The sequence below is a fragment of the Sapajus apella genome, unplaced genomic scaffold, assembly GCF_009761245.1.
Source record: "Sapajus apella isolate SASKATOON/1434 unplaced genomic scaffold, GSC_monkey_1.0 scaffold50, whole genome shotgun sequence".
NCBI classification, from domain to species: domain Eukaryota; kingdom Metazoa; phylum Chordata; class Mammalia; order Primates; family Cebidae; genus Sapajus; species Sapajus apella.
Window position 1 is genome coordinate 12,312,039 of NW_022436990.1, and position 24,118 is coordinate 12,336,156.

Genomic DNA, 24,118 nt, shown 5'->3' on the forward strand with positions numbered 1-24,118 from the left:
ACAGGAAACAAACAAACAAACCCATTCAAAAGTGGGTGAAGGATATGAACAGACACTTTTCAAAAGAAGACATTTATGAGGCCAACAAACATATGAAAAAATGTTCATCATCACTGGTCATTAGAGAAATGCAAATCAAAACCACATTGAGATACCATCTCACACCAGTTAGAATGGCGATCATTAAAACATCTGGAGACAGATGCTGGAGAGGATGTGGAGAAATAGGAATACTTTTACACTGTTGGTGGGAGTGCAAATTAGTTCAACCATTGTGGAAGACAGTGTGGCGATTCCTCAAGGACCTAGAAATAGAAATTCCATTTGACCCAGCAATCCCATTACTGCGTATATATCCAAAGGATTATATATTGTTCTATTATAAAGACACATGCACATGTATGTTCACTATGGCACTGTTTACAACAGTAAAGACTTGGAACCAACCCAAATGCCCATCGATGATAGAGTGGATAAGGAAAATGTGGCACATATACACCATGGAATACTATGCAGCCATAGAAAACAATGAGTTAAGTGTCCTTTGTAGGGACATGGATGAATCTGGAAACCATCATTCTCAGCAAACTGACACAAGAACAGAAAATCAAACAGCACATGTTCTCACTCATAGGTGGGTGTTGAACAATGAGAACACATGGACACATGGAGGGAAGCATCACACACTGGGGTCTGTTGGGGAGGTATAGGGGAGGGACAGCAGGGACTAGGGAGGTTGGGGAGGGAATACATAGGGAGAAATGCCAAATATAGGTGATGGGGGGATGGTGACAGCAAACTACATTGCCATATATGTACCTATGCAACAATCCTACATGTTCTGCATGTGTACCCCAGAACCTAAAGTGCAATAAAATATTTAAGAAAACAAAAAACAATGAATCATACACTTGTACTCCTTAAATGAGTGAAATGTATGGTATGTGAAGTATAATTTCAATAAAGGTGTTATTAAAAAAAGAAGAAGAGATTATAAGTGGTACCTCTTTCATAATGAGCATATGTGAGTTTAAGTAGGGTAAAAGAGAAAGCTAGGCATCATAAAGCTACACAGGACACAAAATTGGCAAACTTCACTAACGACGTAAATGGCAATTTGATTCAACAGTCAATAACAAAGATGCTGTGACTTGTGGAAGACACTGTTACCTACCTATCCAATTACCTATTTTTCTCCTTTTCTTTGCTAAAAGAATCTTGCTAGATTCTCTTTGGGTTGACAATATACTCATCTAAATATTGACTTTTGCAGCTAACCTTGTAGCTAATTCTACCCAGAATAAAGGAAGAAACTTCTGGGAGTTTCTGAAAAGGCTTAGCTTTCCTGATCAAGATCAACAGTCAGGGCTGGCACAGTCCATTTCCCTCCTCTTCTTGCTGTGAACATAGATTTGATGCCTACAGGTGCAGCAACAAGCAAGACAAAGAAAACCAACAAACTAAAAGTGAGTATCAGTGATAAAAGCAGCCTGGGTCTTTGATTACCTTATAGTGCTTCTGCACCAGCGTGGACTTCCTACTCCCACCCTTGCTATTATTTCAGAAAATGAAAACCCTATATAAGTTAGAAAGGCAACATAGTTAGGCTTTCTGTTTTTTAAAGCCAGATTCAGTCTTTACCTGTATGGTAATCCCCCTTATCTGCAGGGGTTATTTTCCAAGACCCAAGTGGATGCCTGAAACCAGGCAGTACTGAACCCTGTATGTTTTTTCCTATACATACATACGTATAATAAAACTTAATTTATAATTTATAAATTGGGCACAGTAACAGATTAGCAACAATAGCTAGAAATAAAATACAGCAATTATAACAACATATTCTGTAATAAAAGTTATGTGAACATGGTTTCTTTCAAAATAGTGTAATATTTTCACTACTGTAATATATTCAGTACCTGGTTGACCATGAGTTACTAAAACTGTGGAAAGTGAAACTGTAGATATGGGAGGACTACTGTATAATACTTCTTCAGCCAAAAGTTTTAAGTCTTTCAGGCTGTTTAAAATCCAAAGATAGTCTCAAAAATCAGAGTGAGAAAGTAAGCATGGGAATTTCTGATTTTTCACCATGGGCATGTAGGAATTTTTTTTTTTTTTTAATCTGTTTCAAAATTCAGGAGTCCAGAAAGTAAGAACCCATATTACCTGGCACATTCTATCAATATTTTCTTCAGTTGGCATTACAAAGTATACTGCAGGAACATCTGGAATAGGATCTCGATCAGAGTGCAAAAGCCTAGAAGACATAAGGAATTAAAACTTATTTTTTCTCAGTCACTTATCTAAAAAGATAGTTTAAAACAATATTTCCAATATTTCTCAAAATAGGAGTTCACTAGCTTAAGGACAGTAACGAGTGTTCAAAAAGTTCTTGTTGCAATTAATCAGTGAGTTAACCTAGCTTTCTCCCATGTCAGTGTTGATATTATTTATTAGTATTAATAAGACCCTAATTTCTTGTTAGTATTCATTTGTTCTATTCTGCTCACACTTTTAGTACCACTTATGGTCAGACATTCCTTTCTACCAACATTCTCCTTGAATGAGAACTAAAACATATTCAAAATCAACCCTACTCCCACTTTTCACAGAAATATGGTGGTGGTCAGAAGGGAAGAGTGAGTGTGAGGAAGGTGTGTCTCTCTGAGGGGAAAATTAGAAAGCTGGGGGATGCAATGAAAAAAATTTTAGAAGCAATTTTTCAGAATCTATAAAAAAAATTTAACTAAACATGAAATCAAATATATTTTTAAAATAAAAGGTATATAAATGTCTCCTTAAAACTTAAAGACAATCTATTATTGCCTATTTATTATTTCGTAAGAGAATGTAAGCATCTTACAGATTAAGTCACTTGACGGTTTTCTCCTTTTACAATTTAGGAACAATTTCCACGCAAATAACCCAACATCAAACCACGCTTACATGAGGAATATTCACCTCTCTCTAGTCATTCCTCTATAATCAAGGAGAGAAAGGAAAGAGGTACATGCTGCCAGTGGGCCTATATTTAATAACTGCTGCCACTGACACCAAGAAGGATAATGTGATGGCTGCAATAGGTTGTTTCTTTTTTACACTGCTTGTCCAACTACCTAAAGGGCTACAACCACCATTTCATATTCTGGAAACTTGAAATTACTGTTTCCTACAAATTAGCCTCAGCTTGCAGAGTATAAAGTAATGATACAGTATTCTCCAGCAAATAGAGAAGAATGGTTGGAGGCAAAGTACACAAGAGTACACCATGGTAACTGTGTAATATTTCCATGCTCTGGTGGCAAAGTAGCAAGTTAGGCAGAGATTACTAGACTCTCAAACTGGTAGACTATTCTGTCACCCCTTAATGAAGTACTGAGTTAGGCCTCACTTCTGTTAGTTACTGTTACTGAGCCACTACAGTTCAGTAGACAAACAGCACAGAATTAGAGGTCAAGCAATGTGTCCATGGCTCTGTTATTAACTGGTTGTACAAAGGTGAGGTATTCACTTAAGCCTTCTAAACTCTACTCTCTCCATTAGTAAATTAAAAAGTTAAACACTTGTTATAGGGACAATGGCACCCAATGCTTATTAATAAACCACAATTTCCAAGGATGGCATCAAATTAAACTTTACTTCAGTCCATAAGAATTAACACATTATCAAAGCAAATCTGCGTATTTCAGTCTGACACAAAAATGAAAGGAAAAACTCATCAAATATCATATTTCATGAAACCCAAGGTGGTAATAATTTTAAAATATATTTAATTACTACTGAGAAATAAAAACATTGCCAGTTATGACATATTATCAGTGATAAGACAGGTCCTAATTTCAGAAATATAAAAAAGGACATTTGGAATTGACACAATAGTCTACTTATTTTAATAAACACTAATTATACAACTGAAGAATTTGAGTTCATCAAACCAGGTTCTGGTAAGCTACTTACTGAAAATCTAAAACCATATTCCCAATAAGAGTACATTTCAATTCAATATATGATAATATCATAAAAATTCGTTATAACATCATAAATAGAACAAAACGCAAATAGGTTAGAACACCATAAAATTGGATTCTTTTAGAATACAGAGGTATTAGTATCCATCCATGAACACAGTCCTTCTCCAAATGTTCTTTTTTTTGAGACAGAATCTGGCTCTGTTGCCCAGGCTGGAGTGTAGTGTCACAATCTCGGCTCACTACAACCTCTGCCTCCTGGGTTCAAGCAGTTTACCTGCCTTAGCCTCCCAAGTAGCTGGGATTATAGGCGGGTACGCCACCATGCCTGGCTAATTTTTAGTAGACACAGGGTTTCACCATGTTGACTAGGCTGGTCTCAAACTCCTGACCTCAAGTGATCCACACACCCCGGCCTCCAAAAGTGCTGGGATTACAGGTATGAGCCACCGCGCCTGGCCTCTTCTTCAAATGTTCTAATAGGCAAGTCCATAAAGTATGGCAATTTGATTTTTGTTAAACATATCAGAAGCAATATAATCAAATAAACTTAACAGTTAGGACAACATAGATAGCCTCCTCTGGTGATTAACAGTCATTACTTCATAGTCACTTAAATTTTTCATATGAATGATTAATTAGATATTCCTTTTTTAAAAAAAAGTATAGACAGTCTCTGACTTATAATGGTTCAATTTAGGATTTTTTGACTTTATGATGGTGTAAAAGCAGTATATATTCAGTAGAAATCATACCTCAAGCACCTATGCAAACATTCTGTTTTCAACTCTCAGCATTGTAGTCAATAAATTACATGAGATGCTCAACTGTTTATTATAAAAGAGGCTCTGTGTTAAATGACTTTGTCCAACTGTAGGCTAATTCAAGTGTTCAGAGCATGCTGAAGGTAGGTGAAGCTAAGCTATGATGTTTGGTAAGTTAGGTGTATTAAATGCATTTTTTGACTTACAAAATTTTCAACTTATGATGGGTTGATAAGTATGTAACCCCATTGTAGGTCAAGAAGAATCTGTGTATTTAAATTAAAGGGACAAAACACTTTTAGAGCTTGAAGAGGCCTTAAGACTACCAGTTCTATTCTTTTACACACAAGGTAAACCAAGTCTGTAGGAAAAGACCCAAGGGAGAAAATTTAAATTCTGAAATTTAAATTTCAGGATACTTTTTAAATCTCAGAAATAAGGAACTGAATAAAAGAAAATATGAGGAAAAATGTTCAACACTATATAAACACTGTAACCTCACACTATTTTTCTCTATAAATGTTCTTTAATAATTTGATTTCAGGGTGGCCAAAGAAATCTTTAATAATGTTATTTGAAAATGAATGCCACTATTAGAAATATGTAAAAACTCACAGATGCAGAGTGATTCCCATGTCTCTTAGCTCCTTCACAGATAGCAGAGGAGAGATTATATCTTGGCCAAATCTGTCATAAATGAGTACCTATTAAAAAACCATGTGTCATCATTATCAGTGACTAATAGTGAACCCATATTAAGACAATGTCGAAGTAATTTTTATTTTAATAAAGCATATATACAGAAATATTATCCTTGCCTCAGTTTAATATTTTCCATCATTATTCACCCAAATGTCCATCCAGGCAGTAATACATTCTTAAAGCACTACTACTCAGGATAAAATAAACAAATAAATATATAGATTTCTTCTTATAAAATTCTTTAGGTTAAAAAAATAGAGACTATAAAATCCTTATCTTAAGCTATAATAAACAACTTTGAACTGAAAGCAAATTCACATTCACACCCTTACTTTTTTTTCCAGTTCACATATATCTTTCTTAAAAACAGAGATGTAAAAGTTAGCCACTTTCAAAACTAATATGTAACAAGTTCCATGACTATAATAAAAAATTTTGTAATTTAAGCATCTCAGGTTCAAAAGATACTCATTTAAAAAAATTAAGTCTCTCGCCAGGCATGGTGGCTCACGCCTATAATCCAAGCACTTTGGGAAACCAAGGTGGGTGGATCCACAAGGTCAAGAAATTGAGACCATCCTGGCCAACATGGTGAAACCCCATCTCACTAAAAAATACAAAAATTAGCTGGGTGTGATTGGGCGCTTGTAGTTCCAGCTATTCGGGAGGCTGAGGCAGGAGAATCACTTGAACCTAGGAGGCAGAAGTTGCAGTGAGCTGAGACCATGCCATTGCACTCCAGCCTGGAGACAGAGCGAGGTTTCATCTCATTTAAAAAAAAAAAAAAAATTAAGCCCCTAAAGAGTATTTGATAGCCTTATTCTATCAAATATACTTCCTCACATTCTCAAAGTATTAAAACAGATAGCTTTGAGGAACGGTAAGAACTCCAACTAGGCTTTTAAATTCAAAATTAGTTTCACAGTTAAGGCAAGTAAAAGAGATGCTCAACTGGTAAGTGTTTTTCAGAACTACCTTCATTAATTCTTTATGGAGTAAGAAATTGCTGATGAGAGAATTAAATATGCTGTTATGAAAACATGTTTTTCTTGAATGCCAGGCTTTCCTTTAGAGAGGCTGAAAATCTAATTTTTAGTTATAAAAGGTTGATGTTGCATCTTTCAAAAATCTTCCCTCTTTTAATCTCAATACATGTGTATTATTAATCTTATGATATAAAAAGCTATGGGTAGGAAAAGTATTTGACAAAAATTTGTACCCAGGAAATTCTCAAACTATTTCAATCAAATCCCAATGTTGGCCTTAGAAACAAACAAGTATAGTTTACATAAAAGGCAACAGGAAGATGCTCACAAAAGAACAGAAAGGAGAAAACCAGGGGACACTCTGGAGCTTAAACTATGAATTCAACACAGACAACTTAACTACTTTTAGAGTTAACCCAAAGGACTAAGACTGAATAGAGTTTTCAAAACACCCTAACTTCTAAACAAGTTGATTTGTTCTTAATTTTTAGCGAGAGAAATATAAAGTAACTGTGAACCAGTAAGTTTAAACCTAATCAACTGTATCATAATATCTGAAGAAAGAGATGGAATCTGCATAAAGTTTAAAATGAAGAAGCCTAACGATAGGAATTTTTAAAGGCTCTCCAGTATTTCTCAGAGGTAAAGATTGTAGATTGCTTTCTGGTTCAATTAACAGTTTTATATCTCATAAATAAACTGGTATTACAGTTTACAGATCATACTCTCATGAGATTTTTATAATAATAATAATCCAGGCCCTCTGAATCTGACTAACCCCAAGTAAGCTTATAAAATCCAAAGTCTGGACTTGAAAAGCTAAGGAACAAAACATCAACCAGGGTAAAGACCTATCAGTGAGATACTACCCAAGAGATCAACTGGACTCCCTAGATGAAAATCACTATTTTATCACCAGTCTCACTCCACAGAATGTTTGTCAAAAAGATTCATATTAAGACATCATGTTAAATAAAAAGAAAACATTCATAATAATTAATAGGTGTTACTTCTTCCATATTACAATAATTTCCCTTTAATTACCACCAGTGAGGGCTGAGAAAAACAGAAATCAGTTCCCTTTAAGATAAATTCTTACCTTCCATACTGGTTCTCCTGTGCTGTTTTTAACATGAGGCACATTGAAATTCAACATACGCTTCAAAGCCACTGAAAATAAAAAGTTTTATCAAATATTGTCATTGTTTTTTAGGATTTTATTTTCCCTCCATCATTTATTATTTACTACCCCAAAATAAAATACATTAATCAACTCTAGTAAAATTGATTAACCAAATGACTGTATGTAGAACTAGGGGTCAGATCCTGCAAGACTATTCCATCATGCTAACTGGCATGTATTTGGGAGATTTCCCAAAATACAATAAGTATCTGTCCCCAGTGAAATTATGGGAAATGTTCAGGAAGAAACTGCAATAGCCTCAATATATTGAGGCTATTGTCTGTTTATTGTCAGGCTGAAAGCATAGATCAGGGTCAATCCTTTTTTTTTTTCAGTTGGAGGGGTCCAGTGAGAAGAATCAGTCTTTCTAAAAACAAAATTATCCATGGCATATTCAACTGGTTCATATACAAAACCTTCATACAGCAGATTTGTCTATAGTCATGTAAGAGCATATTTTACAACCAATTTATCCTGTCAGATTCACTGAAAAGTTGCTTAAAATTCTCTGTCCCTTATAAAACAGACTTTCCCATATAGTAGATAACTGATAACTCCAGCTAAGCAAATACACATCAAAAATCACAGTTATGCTATTATAGTATTTTGTGGTTTTTATTGCTCATCTGTAACAGTGTTACAGAAAATGAAAATCCCTTAATATACTTCTTTGTGAAACCGAGATGGCCAAATATTCAACAGTTATACTCTCTTAATTTTTATAAAATTGGGAGTCTTAAAATCCACTTGGTTATTAAAAACATTTGCATCAGGCTTTAAGTAATATAGAATAACCTATACTCCAAACTCCTACGAGAGAACTATATAATACTAAAATCCCGAGTATCAACTTATAGCCTAATTATTCACTCACAAGAAAAACTTCTATTAAATGCTTGTTTGCTAAGGTAGGTCTAATGCTGTTAAAACCACTATCACTGAAGAGATTGTACTTTAGTGATACATTTGCATACATATGGGTGTGTACATAATGTGCCGAACCCCTATTGTCTCCAAGAGGGATGTTACCATGTTTGAGAGGCCTAAGAGACCCGGAGCCAGGAAAGGAGACATGGGGTTTTACTGGGGGCAACACATAGGGGAGAGAGTCCAGTGTTAGTGGGCTGGAAAGGAGAAGTGTATGCTCAGTAGCGATGTGCTGGGCTGGAGAACCACAGTCGCGTGCAAAAAGCGGTTTATATGGCAAAAATGTGGTTTATACAGCATTTTCACTTAACAGTTCCGTAACAACCTCCACCTGGCAACCTTCATTCAACCCAAAAGTCAGGGCCTTGATTCACTGCATTGCCTATGTTTCACTGGACAGGCTGGGGGCTCAGATGTTCCTCACAGACAAGGAATGAATCTCCAGGTAGGCTATTCTCTGATTCCCTAGCTTGGAACACATATCCAGGTGCGTATGCAACACAGGGTCAGTCTCAGGGCATGCTTAAGTTATTGCTATCAGGTGTGTTTACCATACACCTATAGGCATAATTTTTGGTAAAATGTTAACTAACATCCAGCCAATAATACACATTACCAGTAATTAATACCTACTTCAGAGGTCCACAGGTGTTATATTAAATAAAATGTATTTTATTTATTTATATTACAATATCAAATATATTTAATATAATCTAAACAAAAAAAAAAGTTTAATACTTAAAACTGAAATAACATAGGAGGCATGGAAGGGGTTCCAGGATTAACTTTCCAATTGTGCATTTGCAGAGCTCTTCCTCCCACCTCCAGGCAATAAAGAAACACCACCCTAGTACTGATGCCCAAGAGGGAGGAAACCCTGTTTCTAGGAACAGCTGTTCACACTCTTGATGCCTGATAACTTGGAAGAATGAAAGCCTGGGCTGCCATGTGAGCCTCAGATGTTTTGCATACTGCAGTTAGGCCTTAGCTAACTGAAAGAGGCCAGTAGCAGCAAACAAGATAATCCTACCTTCACCTTCTGAGCCCAATCTGAGATTTTCTCCAACTTTGAACCTTGGCTAACTTCTTAAATGGTATTTTGATGCAGTGCATTTGTTAACGAAGTGCACTGCCTGGGTTCAGGGTTTACAAGAATGTGATTTTACTTTTATCAGAGTTTAACTATCCAAGGCTTAAACCATGACTTTTAACTGAAATGTCAAACCATTTGCCTTCTTGGCTCTAAACATACTACAGGTTGAGCATCCCAACCCCTAATATCTCTAACCTGAAATGCTCCAAAATCAAATATTTTTAAGCTGGTGCTTGGATTGGGATAATGCAAATATTCCAAAATCCAAAACACTCCTGGTCCTAAGCATTTTGGATAAGGGATACTCAACCTGTATCCATATTCCTAGACTTGGTTAATGTAGTTTCACTTTTACCTGGAATGTTTTCTTCACTCATGCACTGAACAAATACTGTCAGCTACGCTTACTATTCCATTCATTCAACATGTTTAGTGATTGCTCACCATAGGCACTGTAGTTATTGGGGATCTAGCAACTGAACAAAATGTGAATAAAATTATCCCTTCTCAAGTAATTTTTATTCTAACTGGGGAATAAAGAAAAAAAAGTAAAACATATGGTATGTAGATGATCGTTAAGTACTATGAAGAAGGTAAGATTGGGAAAGGGGAAGATGGAGTTGGGGTGTAATTTTAAACAGGGTAATCAAGGAAGTCCTCCTGAGAAGGTAACATTTGAGTAAAGAGCTAAAGGAAGTGAGGGAGCAAGCCATGGAGATTCTCTCTGAAGCAGTATTTCAGAAAGAAGAAACAAATACAAAGGCTTGAAGGTGGGAACATTCCTAGTGGGTTCAAGGAAAGGGAAAGGTAATAAGGAGTGAGGTCCAAAAGCTATATGAGAACCAGATCGTAGAAGGCCTTGAAGAAGGCTGTAAGACCACTTTGGTTTTTATCATGGTTGAAATGGGAAGATGACAGAAGATTTTGAGCAAACATATGGCATGATCAGTTTGTGGAAAATAATTAAGGAAAACAGGATTGGAAAGCAAGAAGACCAAATAGGTTACTGCAGAAATTCACAGTGGATAGGACCCAGGGATAACAATGACAACAGTTAGATCCTGGATATATTTTCAGAGTAGAACTGACAAGATTTACTGAAGATCTGACATGAGCTATATGAAAGAGACAAGTCAAGAAAACTTCAAGGTTTTTGACCTGAACAACTGTAAGGATGGAATTGCCATTGACTGATATGGAATAGACTGAGATCAGATGGGAGGGTCAGACTAGGGATATAAACTTGGGAATCACCAACATACAGATAATACTGAAAGCTAAGGAGCTAGATGCTAACACTACTGGGACCTTGCAATGGGTGGCGAGTTGAGGGGGGCGGGGGCAGAGAAGGTGAGCAAGAACCTATAATGAGGAGGCATTTAATGAAGAACAACAGCAACACAAAGCAGGAAACAACTGTTTCTGCCTGTTGAACTGAAGGTATGGATAGAGAAGGCAGTGAACCAGAAAGAAAGGAGATGGCTTGTGGGATGACCTTCAAAAGATCAATAAAGATTCTTCAGGCAGTCAAAGCAAGAAACAGGCATGTTAGTTTACCTCTATCATACTTTCCTCACCTGTAAAATGGAGATAATAATACATAATCACCTAAAACAATGCCTAAAAATAGTAAATGCTCAATAAATACCAACTATTATCTCATCCACCCAAATATTCTGGTACCTAGAATATTTGAGGATTGTGAGTTACTTCCCAAAACATTCTCAATATGCATGAGGAAAATAGTTAATTCTGCATTATAATACATATACAAGGATTTACCTTCCTCTGAAAATGAGACAGAATTCAATGACAGTAAAAATTTGATTAAAAACAAACAGATCTAGCACAATTTACTAATTATTCTGTAAAATCTTATGTTTATTTTTGCAGAAATACAAACTATTAGATTTTAATGATCTACAAAGTTTCTGCATACGTTTACAGCCATGCAAATTTATTTTTCAAAAAGCTCCCTTGTATTAGTACAATTTCACTGACACGTTATTTTAATATGTAGTATAGTCATCAGAACCACAGTATTAAGACAAATGGAGCTTCTATTTGCTTACACAGATAAAGTGAATGGCAGGTATTCCCCAAATCTTATTTGAATTTCCCTATATTTAGTTATGCCTGACTTCACCAGATAGGTTATACTAAATTATTTACTGGGAAAAGCAGAAAGTAACTCAATATTCTTTGTGTCATTACTAGGTTGAAGTCTATAATTTTTTCTGTAAATGCCAAAGGAAGGAATCAAGTACAGCCCAAATCCTTTCTGTACGTCATATGAATTATAGTTATTTTCCTGTTCATATTTACATCCAAAAGAGCATAGTTTCAGGAAACAGAATTCCAAGTATGCATATTCTTGATGCCTTATTTCTATCAGGTCCTCAATAAGTGGCTTGAAAACTTTCAAGACAATTAATTAACAAGCATAAACCTTTAGTTTGTAGCTAACAGGTATAAACCAAGTTGTCATGAGTTTTCAAACAAGGCAAAACTAATTTCTAAGATGGAAACCCCTCTCAAACTCAAGACAGTATGTTCTTTTTTATATTTCTCTGCCTAAATGGAAGCTATATAAACACGCTCTATTGAAGACAAATTATTTTGAAACAATACTCTGTCAAACAATTAAAATGAGAAAGCTATTTATTAATTTGTTTTGCCATTCTTCAATTCCTTCCAGCAAGCTGAAGGAGGAAATCTTTATCACTAGGCATTTTTCTGCAGTACCCTCAAAAGATTGTTCCGAAGTAAAGTGGCGCAAAGCAAGCCGCTGTGAAAATACCTAAAATCTGTAATTGTGGTGGAAGTGCCAGAAAATGGGAGTTCTCTCAAAAATCAAAACCAGAACTGAACCACGCACAGAAACCAACGCGGAGACCTTACAGGTGGCAACATAGGTAAGAAGGTATCAGCTGCTAGATGTTGTGACGGCCTTCGGATGTCCACCAGGAAAAAGACAAAACCCGGGCCGTAACCACCGCACACCGCTGAAGCTCCTTTTCCTGCACCACAGGAGGAACCGAGTCCTCAAACTAATGGCATCTTCTCCCCAAAAACTCGAAGGGGAGGAGCTCTTGATGTTCCAGGGACTGGATTAAACTCTGAGAGATCGGTCTCTGAGCTGCACGCACCACGACCGAGTGAGGGCGACAAGCAGAAAAGGATGTCGTCGTGGCAGTCACGAAGCTTCAAGGGGAAGAGAATAATTCAGTACCTGTCTGCCTTTCCCGAATACTCGCTGAGGACGCCGTCGCCGTCGCCATCTTGGCTCCCAGGAGCGACTGCCCGGCAAGCTTGCGGAGCCGGGGGATGACGTGGCTGCCCTTACCGACCCGGAAGCAAAGCGCGGAGAGGCGGGGCCAAAGGAGGTGCCTGAGGGCCAGACCCCACCTCCTCCAGGAAGACCCTCGCTCTCGGTAGTACTGGCAGACCCAGTGCAGGTTAATGCCTCGGTAGCCCTAATATTAGCAGAATACTAAGAATTTTTATCCTATCAAATCAAGCCACACTTTCTCAAATGGTAGCTACATTAAATTGAGCTCTGAGCACTTAAGGAGTGACAATACTCTAGGAGATGAAGACCACAGGACTGAAGTAAATGAAACTCCTGAAACACAGGCAACACGTCAACGTTAGCTCTCGTTTCTCAGTGCAGCAGGAGTCTTCCTTTTGCTTTTTCCGGAGAAACGGAGCATCACTCTAATCTGGCGTATTTCTCAATCGCATCTCTTAAAACAAAATGGCATAGCTTTATGGTGGCGTTCTGCTGGCATGGACACGGGGTGCAGGGAAGTACAAAATGAGCAATTAGCATTCTTCCTCTTTCCTTGTAGTAATTGCTAAATCACAAAACATTGCCGTGGGAGGGAAATCAGGCAGAAGTGGGGTGTGTGTTGCCAAGGCTGGAATGTGCAATCAAGACTCGCTGCAGCCTCAAATTCCGAGGCTCAAACGATCCTCCTGCTTCAGCCTCCCAAGTAGCCAGGGACTGCAGGGGCACATCATCAGGCCAGGCTAATGTGCTGGTTTTTTGTTGTTTTGAGACAGTGTCTCATTCTGTCGCTCAGGCTTAAGTGCTGTGGCAGAATCTCGGCTCACTGTAGCCTCGACCTTCCGAACTGAGAAGATCCTCCCAAGGTAGCCTTCCACATCAGCCTCCCCAGTAGTTGGGACTACAGGCAGGGGCCACCATGCCCGGCCAAATTTTTCATTTTCTGTAGAGATGGGGTTTCACCATGTTGTCCTGGCTGGTCTTGTGCTGGCAGCTTAATGTACACTTGAAACCACGTGATGGCAAAATGTATGGAATAGATGATTTCTAACTTAATCCATACATTTCACTGTATGATAAAAATGGATACACAATGACAGCTCATTTCCCATATGGTTTCAATAGTTCATTGATGGACACTTCATTATAAAGTTGTGCCAAATTCTGAAATGAAATCAGACTGCCTCAAAAGCTTTTCAAAATTACATAAATGAAGTTAGCCTAACGATTATATAAAAGATTGTTTGATTGTTTTATAGTGTAAAACATTAGCTTTTTTCATTAATAAAAACTTTTATTTTTGTGTCATTTAAAATAGGTTATTTTTAACGCTATTAGGAAACGTCCTAGCATTGAACCTACAGTCTTTAAGAATTACATAATCTCTGCCAGGTGCGGTGGCTCACACCTGTAATACCAGCACTTTGGGAGGTGGAGGCAGGCAGATCACCTGAGGTCAGGGGTTCGAGACCAGCATGGCCAACATGGTGAAACTTAAGTCTCTACTAAATATACAAAATTAGCCGAGCATGGTGGCAGGCTCCTGTAATCCCAGCTACTGGCAACTCCTTGAACCCGGGAGCTGGAGGTTGCAGTGAGCTGAGATTGCAACACTGCACTCCAGCCTGGGTGACAGAGCAAGATTCTGTCTAAAAAAATAATTATGTAATCTCTCATTTTTATAACCGGCATATTCATTAAGAAATGAACTGGAATACTTGTGTTTCTCCAGTACTGTTACTAATATTTTGAAGGAATCAATGATCTAGGTGTGTTCCAACTAAACAGAAATTAATTTCTGCTCTATGGAAAAGTTCTACTGCATTATATAGTCTCCATGAAATATAAAGTATCTGAAAACCCAATTTAGCTCATTTGGGTACTTCCAGTTTCAAATGCAAATCCATCATTGAACCACTTCAGTTCCATCACAGATTCCCTCCCAAGACTATAAGTCATATTAAAACCACTAAGACAATTTTAAAATTGATGTATACTACATGCATATGAAATGATAAAAACTCCTGACCTAGTGCATAGAGTGTGGGCAGTAAATTTACAGAAAAATATACCCCACAGAAGAACAGTAACCGTAGACAAATAGCCCTTGTAAGGCCAAGACTGGGTAAGGTATTTTTGTTTTATTAGAATCAGAAAGACTGAAAATAATCTATAGCTACAGATTGTTCATTAACCTAATTTATTATAGCCATTTATCTGACTCCAGATTTTCAGCTTAAATAATTTATTCTGGCAAGCTATTTTACATTAGGGGATAGTTTTAACACAAATTCCCTCATTTCTATAGGTTCCTGGGTGTTCTATAGGTAACTGTTTGCTAACAAGATCTCTCAAATGTGGAGTAAAGGAATTTTGTATCTTTCAGTTTTGTCAGAATCTTAATCTTGTTAAATCCCAACAAATAACTTAGTTTATACAGGCAGTTTATCTTTAGTGGCATAAACACGTTTATTTATTTAGAAAACTTTGTTATAAATCTCATGCTTTTTGGTTAATCTGGCAGTCTTTAAAAAGGGGAGAAAACAGGCTGATATATAAACTATCACCCAGCATAATACCTGGCATACTGTAGGTACAGTGTAGGTATTGGGATATGTTTAGAAATTAGAAAAGAAAATGGTCAAAATCAGAACATGAAAACTGAATCTCTTCAAGGCAATCCAAATTTTCCTAAACGACAGACAACCTACATTCAAGTAATCAATCATTAAATGTGTTACGTTTTGCATTGCCTTACTTGAAGCATGAAACTGTATTGCATTACTTGACCCATAAAAACTAGTTTAATAGCTTATTGTAAAAGTAACAGTGCAGTACATGATAATCGCTATATAAAATAATTACATGCTTATAATGATTTTGTTCTGATCATTTTCTTATAATGACTGGGTGCTAAAGGCACAGTCACTGAAAAACACTTACCTATTATATAGTCCCCTTCACTTAGTATTTAGCAGTGAATACAAAATAGCTTCCATATAATTAGGGAAAAAAGTTTACAAATGCATAAAATACAAACCAAGGTAAATTCTCATGCTGGTAATCAAATAAAGGCTTCTTACTTAACCCAAACAAAAGAAGTCACTTCCTCAAATTATAGAAACTAAATATTACAAAGCATAAAATTCTAAGTTTCTGGTGATATATTTTATAGAATCTTTATCTTGAATAGTAGAGAACTGTATAAAAGGTCTAAAAGTTTCCATATTGGAAACTGTTTAAAAACAATGAATATCAAAGTAACTCACCATTAACAGTAGATGCATTACAGGTCAATTTATAGTTTTCTTCAACATTGACAGCAAGAGAAAACAGTCTTAGAACATACAATGTTTAGGCAATTGAAATATTTAAGAAATATATATATATACATATTTATAAAGATTTATAGCATAATTCTTTTTTAAAATTTAATGTCAGTAAGAATTACGCACTGGTTATAAAATGAATAAGAAGAGAACAATTATAATACCAACCATATGACAAAATGACACTGCAAAAAATAAATAACCTACAGGTTTCTCTGATGTTCCTTGACCATACAGATTAATCTAAAAATCATAATAATGGAACAACCTTCAAACTAGAAAACATTTTACAAAATAAATATTTATGCTTCACTTTTAAACACCAAGAATCCTATATTATTTACACCATCTTATCGTGAAGGCCCTGTCTACATATAAAATAAATGACGAATTGAAATACTGTTTTTAATTGTAGCTAAGTACACTGCCTCTCCATCTGCCACCCCACCCCAACGAAGTGTGTATGTGTGACTTACGAGTTTTAATTTCTACCCTAGGGGAAAGTAATTAAAACCACAAACCAGAAAATAGCTTTAACTAGGTTTTTTGGTTTGTGTTGATTTTTAAGTGTTATAAAAACTAGATAGATTAGAAAACAAAATATCTTTCTTATCAATACATTTTGAATAAAAACTGTATGGTGAGTTTGAGGTTTATATTAGCTATTCAAACTCTTTGATAATTGATCCTTCAATTACTATTGATAATCCAAAAGAATTCAACCAAAGACAAAGAAATGCCTTGTTTAATGTTCTTAAATATTTCCAGTTAAAGTAATACTTTAATTTGCTAGTTATGTTAGTGTATAGATTGAAAAAGACATGACGGAACAAGAAAAGTACACTAGGATTATTTAATTTTCCTTTGGTAATAGGAGATGTATTATCTCTATTAAATCTCTTATTTTTCTTAAAAGATATCGATAATTTAATATTTAAGGGTGAGAATATGACAACAGCTGACACCTGCTTTGCATATTAAGAAAAATGTGGTTAATTAAAACATTCTACTTCCCATAATGATTTACCTTTCATAATGATTTACTTTTGTGGAAACTGAGCCATTACTTCATTAATATTTGATAATGGATTAAAGACATCAGACATTTTTTTTCCAATTTTTTCTTTTGTGGGAGTATAAATATGGGGATATGACTATGGGAATATATATCTTCACATTGTTAGTAGGTAATTTGTTACTTTTAGGTATTCTTTGTCTTTTAGTACCATTATTAAAGTTAAAAAATAAAGGAAACATAAGTAAAGAGTTTATAGAAGGATACACAGAAACACAGGACTTAGATCTTTCAGTGGTGACATTAGAATGGGTTTTTCATTTTGTCCTTTTTACTTTATTTATACATTGCTTATATAACAGACATCATTCAAGAACAATGAAGTTAACAGTATAATGCCATGGTGCCAACTTACCTTAGCATACAGTCATCCTGATAATAAATAATGGTCAAATGGCCAAACTTACCAATCCACAGAGATCATTTAAATACCTAAAATGATTATGGATCCAACATACAGAATACCAAACATAAGATAGAGAAAAACAACAACAACAACAACAACAAAAATTTCCCACTATTAAAGCCAAGGCTTTTAAAGGAGACACACTTTCTTAGGTATTTTCAACTATAAGTTATCAACCCCAAAAGTGTTCAAACTCATGGAATGTCCACAGATTCCAGAAAATTTGTGCAATTCTGCGCTTTTTTTTTTTTTTTTTTTGAGATGGGGTCTCGCTATATGGCCCAGTCTGGCTGAACACTGCTCGATTCTCCCACCTTAGCCTCCCTTGTAACTAGGATTACAGGCACATACCACTGTGCCCAGCTTAATTCTGTTTTTCATATAATACTCCCCACTAGGCATAATCTAACTGCAGTGTGGGTCATCTTAATATAAATCAGTAATCTAATAAATTTTAAACAACTAATTTGGTGTCATCCTAGAAAAGCATGCATAGTAAAACAAACCCCAGAATATATGTCTCTCATTTATATAACAAAATTTAACCAGTTAACTTTTCTACTTAATGCTTTAAAATAAAATGGGGGATAATTTGAAAATTGAATAAATCTGGAAAAATGGTGGCATTCTATATGTAACCCTAATTTACAAAAATAGTGAGTAAAAATGTTTTTACTTTTATATACCATGCTACCATATCTAAATAAAATCCATACAACCATTTTGAGAGTATTTACAATGAGGTTTATGAAGTATGTATATCAAGAAAATGAGAAACTGTCACCCATTTTGACCAGTATGCTTTAACAAAAAAAATTTTTTTAGCCTAAATGGCCATAAAATTCCTTTATGTTCATATCATAAAATTTAATAGGCCAAGAAGCTAACTAGTTTGTTCAAAGTGATGATGAAAAGGTTCGTGAAACAAGAGAGAGTCACCAATAATAGCAGCTTTTAAAGAAGCTTCTTTTTGTTCAAGGAAACATTTTAATGTCCAATGTAATGAGAATTTTTTTCCTTTTCTAGTCTTAGAGTGTTTCTTATGGCGAAGTCCATATTTTCTTGAAACTCTTTATATGTATTGGTAATTGGAATTGCTAAACAGTTACTACACTTGTTTCCAACAGGAAAATCCATATGCAGGCACTCAATTGAAGGAGTGGGTTTAAATCCAGCTGGAGGAATGGAACTGCAACCAGTTGCAAAAATCAGAATGTCTTCCATTGTTGTTGTAGATTTGCCATCTGAAAAAGTTTACCAATAAAAGAGAAAAAGAAAGAAAAGTAAATCCATGTTACATATTGCTATCATCATAGATTCTTCTCCAAACAGACTTGGAATACTGAAAGGCACAGACCCCACATTTGTTTTGGGAAACTAAATCACAAAGTCAGGTGTAGTAACAGGCAAACAGTACACTCAATAAATGAATCTCAAAGTACAAGGACTAATACAATTACTTATTGTACATTTGACCACTTCTAGGTCATTACTATTTGATACACTAGTTCAATAAATACAGACAAAAAACTAAATTGGTAAGAAAACAAAAATCTAGCTAAACAAAATTTCAACTATTAAGTTAAATTCTTTTCAACTTTATTAAGCAGAATGAGTTTACACTGGTAATGCTCAATGATAATCATTGTTATAGCCCTAACCAATGGATGAAGAATAATTTATTTTAACTCAAATTGAAAATGATGAAATAGATGATTAGGATTAAGACTGTTCTATGGTGTGACATTAATGTTTTCTAGAAAGAATGCCTTTCACCTCAGCTTACATACAGAAAAACGTTTGCAAAATATAAATTTACTCTGTAACCTTTTCTTATCATTTTTAACTCAGTCATATAAATTTGCTTTGAAATAACTTTCATTTGTAAATACAGAGTTAGCATCTTAATATTAATAACAAATGGCAAAACACACACACACAAACCCCCAACAAATATGCCGAAACAAATATTCTGAGATCGTTAAAAATAAAATAAAATACATACATACCTTCAACAGCCTGTAAGTAACTGTTCCAAAATCCCAAAGCTTTTACATCAGGTAATGTGTGTACTGTAAAAAGATCACTAAGGATTTTTGCAGAAAGACTGTCAGGTTTATGGCACAGGATACTACAAAATGCTTCTGGGTAAGCCTGAATTTTCTCCAAAACACCAAGGGCTTTCAGACCCTGCTTAAAACTTAAGAGAAGAAAAATAATGAGCCAACATTCAAACATGTGTGTTTGGTATTATATTAGGGAATGAACATTTCCATTTAATTTTATCTGGCATATTTTTCAAAACAGCTAATGATTTTCAAAAAACAACAACAAAAGAACCCCAAATGAGAAAATCATATTTTCAGATGTGAGGAAAAAGAGAAGATATGGATATACTATACATTATATGATACTTTCAAATCCATAACAAGCAACTACATTAATACAAAATGAAAATTTTATGTGCCTACATTGTTGGGCTTTATAGTTTCAAAACTAACAAGTTTTTATTAATAAAAAAGAAGTAAACATCTTAAGTGTTTTATACTCAAGCCTCAGTGGTGTCTATGCGGGTGCTAATTTTGCAGGCATACAGAATGCAAGAACTGTGGGGGCATGGCTACCTCCACCCAGATTTCAAAGGATGCCATGGATAACCTGGGGGCCCAGACAGAAATCTGCCACAGAGCTGAGACTGTCACACAACGTCCACACTAAAAAAAGCAATGCTTAGTAGAGCTATAGGAATAGGGCAGCCCCCGAAAAATTGTAGGGCTGCCAGCATGCAACTCCAGCCTGGAAAAGCTGCAGGCATAAGACTCCAACCTGAGAGAAATGAACCATGGACTGAGCACAGCAAAGCCACAGAAGTAGGGGTGCTTGAGACACTGGGGCTCAAATCCTGCCCCAATGTGCCCAGGATGTATGATATGGAGTCAAAAGAGATTATTCTGGAGGTTTAAGATGTAATGTTGCTTTCTTTGTTGGATTTAGGACTTTACCCTTTATTTCTTGCATATTCCTCCCTTTTGGAGTAGAAATATCTATCTCATGCCTGCCTCACCACTGTAATTTATTAATAGAAGTACTTTTTTTGATTTCAAAAGCTCCCAGCTAGACAAAATTTGTCTCAGGATGAATTTCCCTTGAGTCTTACCCACATCTGATTCAAATGAGACTCTAGATTTTGGACTTTTGAGTAGATGCTGTAACTAGTTAAGACTTTTAAAGCAACTGAGGTGGAATGAATGGATTTTGTATGTGAGAGGGACATGAGTTTTGGAGTGCCAGGAGCAGAATGTTATGATTTGAACGTCTCCTTAGAAACTCATGTTGAAATTTAATAGCCAGTATAACAGTATTGGGAGACAGGGTCCTTAAGAGGTGATTAGGTCACAAGGGCTCTGCCCTCATGAGTGGATTAATGCCATTATTGTGGGAGTGAGCTCCTGATAAAAAGGATAAGTTCAGCCTGATTTCCAGGGGACATTTCTGTCTTGTGTGCTCACTTGCTCTTCCACAATGCTATGACACAGCAAGACAGCTCTCACCAGATGCTGAGCAGATGCTGGCACTACACCTTTGGACTTCCCAGCCTCGAGAACTATGAGAAATAAATTTCCTTTCTTTATAAATTACCAAGTCTCAGGTATTGTTATAGCAGCATAAAATGAGCTTAAAACACACATATGTTTACCTGTTATCATTAAAAAGAAAAGCAAATAATAAAAGAATAAACCAAAAACAGTCAAAATGGTTACTTCATAAAGGGTTGAATGCTGGACATAGTAAGGATGAAAGCTATACTTCTTTGAATATACTTTTAATATATTCTTATTATAGGTTTGACTTTGGAACTAAACAAAACATTTTATATAATTTTAAAATAAAATCAAATTTTAACAAAAATTAATCACTAAAAATAAAAATGAAATTTATGGCCAATTTATAGCAACACAGAAAATATTCCAATGACTTATAAGCACAACAATTTGATAATTTTAGTATTGTTTATTCTGATATTATTGGTAATGAAATGTGGAATAAATCACACGAATAGTTACTTCATATTCAAATTTTCCAGTGTTCTAAGAACTGGAATTCTCAGTATAGCACAAAGAAAAAGTTAAGTAAAAATCATGCAATAGAATCTGCATGATTCTGAATTAGAAGTATCAATACACACTCATAATGTACCTTTAAAAAAATTAAACCAAAACAAATAAATTAAAAAATCCTTTATTTTCTAATTTGGGTTCACTGAAAGGGCCTAGATACATGGCCAACTTAGCAAAACTAAGCATCTCTAACATCCAGACTGTGGTTGTAAACTACCATTTCTCATTAAAAATAACAAAGGTTCCTTAGGCTAAAATGTACAAAATGAGTCTGAAAGACGTTGTGATACCACATAGCAAAAAAAGCTTACAAAGACCATTAAGGATCACATCAAAGGAATCAACAACATCAAAAAGAGACTTATACTGGTCCAAGATATATACGTTCATACGTCAGTAATAAAAGTAACTATAAAGATTTTAAACACATCAAATATATTTACATCTATGGATTACTGATACTACTTTTTTTTAAAGGAATTGATCATGTTTGGGATGACATCTGGTATCTGGTTTAAAATAATACTGGAGTCAATAACAAGGGTAGGATATACATGAACAGACAGGCACAGGTTAATAAGTGGTAGATCTGGATGGTAATTACAGACTACTTTCATATGGATATTTCCATTATTTAAAAAAATTGTAAGAGTGTAAGGAGATACATAAGTTTTCTAATTTAGACCAGTGTTCTAAACTAAAGGAGAACAAGAATCATATACATCTTGTTAATCAAAGAATAGTATATGTATTACCCAGCAGATAAAAGGTACCCAATAAATAGTTATTAAATGAATGCACAGAGACAGAATGGTTGGCTCATGTGGTAAGAGTTTTAAAAATAATATTTTTTAGAAAAAAAATCATAATCTGAAGTAGTGATTATTCCTACGAAAGCATCATACATTTACACTTTTTTTTTTTTTTTTTTTTTGAGAGGGAGTCTTGCTCTGTCACCCAGGCTGGAGTGCAGTGGCGCAATCTCAGCTCACTGCAACCTCTACCTCTCAGGTTCAAGCAATTCTCCTGCCTCAGCCTCCCAAGTAGCTGAGATTACAGGCATCTGCCACAATGCCCGGCTAATTTTTTTATTTTAGTAGAGATGTGGGTTCACCATGTTGGTCAGGCTGGTCTCGAACCCCTGATCTCAAATGATCTGCCTTCCTTGGCCTCCCAAAGTGCTGGATTTACAGGCATGAGACACCGTGCCCGGTATACAATGCTTATGAAACAATCAGAACAGCAATCATCCTAAAAAGTCTTAAAGTATTGGTTAAAAATAGCATTTAAAATTTTTTCTGAGATAAACATCTCATTTATTACCAAATATATCTCACATTACAAAATAATTAACCACTTTAAACATGTAATTTAAAAGAACCATATAATAATAGAAACAACTTACCTTTCGAAGGGTTCTTGGACTCTCTGAATTACATGGTAGACAAGTATGTCTTTTACTAACATATATTTATCACTTAATGTCGTTATAAGTCTGAGACATCCAATAAACTCAAGGTAGTTAGAGCATTCATTTACTACTGACTTCAAGTCAGCTACAGTTGTTGTAGTATTTATCTGTAATGAAGGAGAAAATATGGTCACTTTATCCATTTACTTTTGAGTGTCATGCACATTTCAAATGGTACTTAATTTATACTCAAATTTCTGAGTACATACGGGTACAGTGAAAGTAAACCAAGAACTATTTTTCTAGAATAAATGTCTGATGATCCAGTTCAACAAATATGTGTATTTCTGCCTTCAAGAAATCCAGAGTATAATGCCACTTTTCTACATGAAACTACAAAAAAGGAAATAACTGATACTGAAAAATTGTATAGCACTATGTAAGACTAGCTACTAGGGAGGCTAAGGTGGGAGGCTTGCCTGAGGTCAGAAGTTCACGAACAGCCTGGGCAACACAGCTAGTCCCCTTCTCTAAAGAACTTTTAAAACAAGAACAACAACGACAAAACAAGGCCTGGTATGGGTGGTATGCACTGTAGTCCTAGCTGCTTGGGAAGCTGAGGCAGAAGGATTTTGAACCCAGGAGTTGGAGGTTCAGTGAGCTATGAACACACCAATATACTCCAGCCTGAGTGACAGACTGAGACCCTATCTCTTAAAAAGAAAAAGGGAAAAAAAAAAAAAAAAAAAAAGAGAGAGAGAGAGCAAAGTTACCTAGCACTAGATAGGCAAGAAAGATGACCTGATAATTCATGAAAAAGAATATCAGCTGCGAATTAAAAGATGCACAGAATTTTATCAAGAA

At 35.4% G+C, this 24,118-nt stretch overlaps 2 protein-coding genes across 14 annotated transcripts in view; both read right to left on the bottom strand.

Moving 5' to 3' along the window:
- SCFD1 (sec1 family domain containing 1) overlaps nt 1–13,131 on the bottom strand; it is a 108,275-nt gene extending 95,144 nt beyond the window's left edge. For 6 of the 10 annotated variants that reach the window (XM_032242635.1, XM_032242631.1, XM_032242634.1 and 3 more), the window contains exons 1-4: nt 12,859–13,131; nt 7,523–7,593; nt 5,351–5,439; nt 2,170–2,260 (exon numbers count right to left, since the gene is read on the bottom strand). In XM_032242635.1, the coding sequence (XP_032098526.1) occupies nt 2,170–2,260; nt 5,351–5,439; nt 7,523–7,593; nt 12,859–12,907 (300 nt within the window). In that variant the 5' untranslated portion in view covers nt 12,908–13,131. Of the gene's footprint in view, nt 1–2,169; nt 2,261–5,350; nt 5,440–7,522; nt 7,597–10,130; nt 10,154–12,858 lie in introns of all 10 variants that reach the window. The other 4 variants (XM_032242633.1, XM_032242639.1, XM_032242638.1 and 1 more) reach the window with 4 other exon arrangements.
- Nucleotides 13,132–15,359: 2,228 nt separating this feature from the next.
- G2E3 (G2/M-phase specific E3 ubiquitin protein ligase) overlaps nt 15,360–24,118 on the bottom strand; it is a 57,899-nt gene continuing 49,140 nt past the window's right edge. For all 4 annotated transcript variants that reach the window (XM_032242642.1, XM_032242643.1, XM_032242641.1 and 1 more), the window contains 3 exons: nt 23,249–23,421; nt 19,735–19,925; nt 15,360–18,969 (listed from right to left, as the gene is read on the bottom strand). In XM_032242642.1, coding sequence (XP_032098533.1) covers nt 18,713–18,969; nt 19,735–19,925; nt 23,249–23,421 — 621 coding nt within the window. In that variant the 3' untranslated portion in view covers nt 15,360–18,712. The remainder of the gene's footprint in view (nt 18,970–19,734; nt 19,926–23,248; nt 23,422–24,118) is intronic.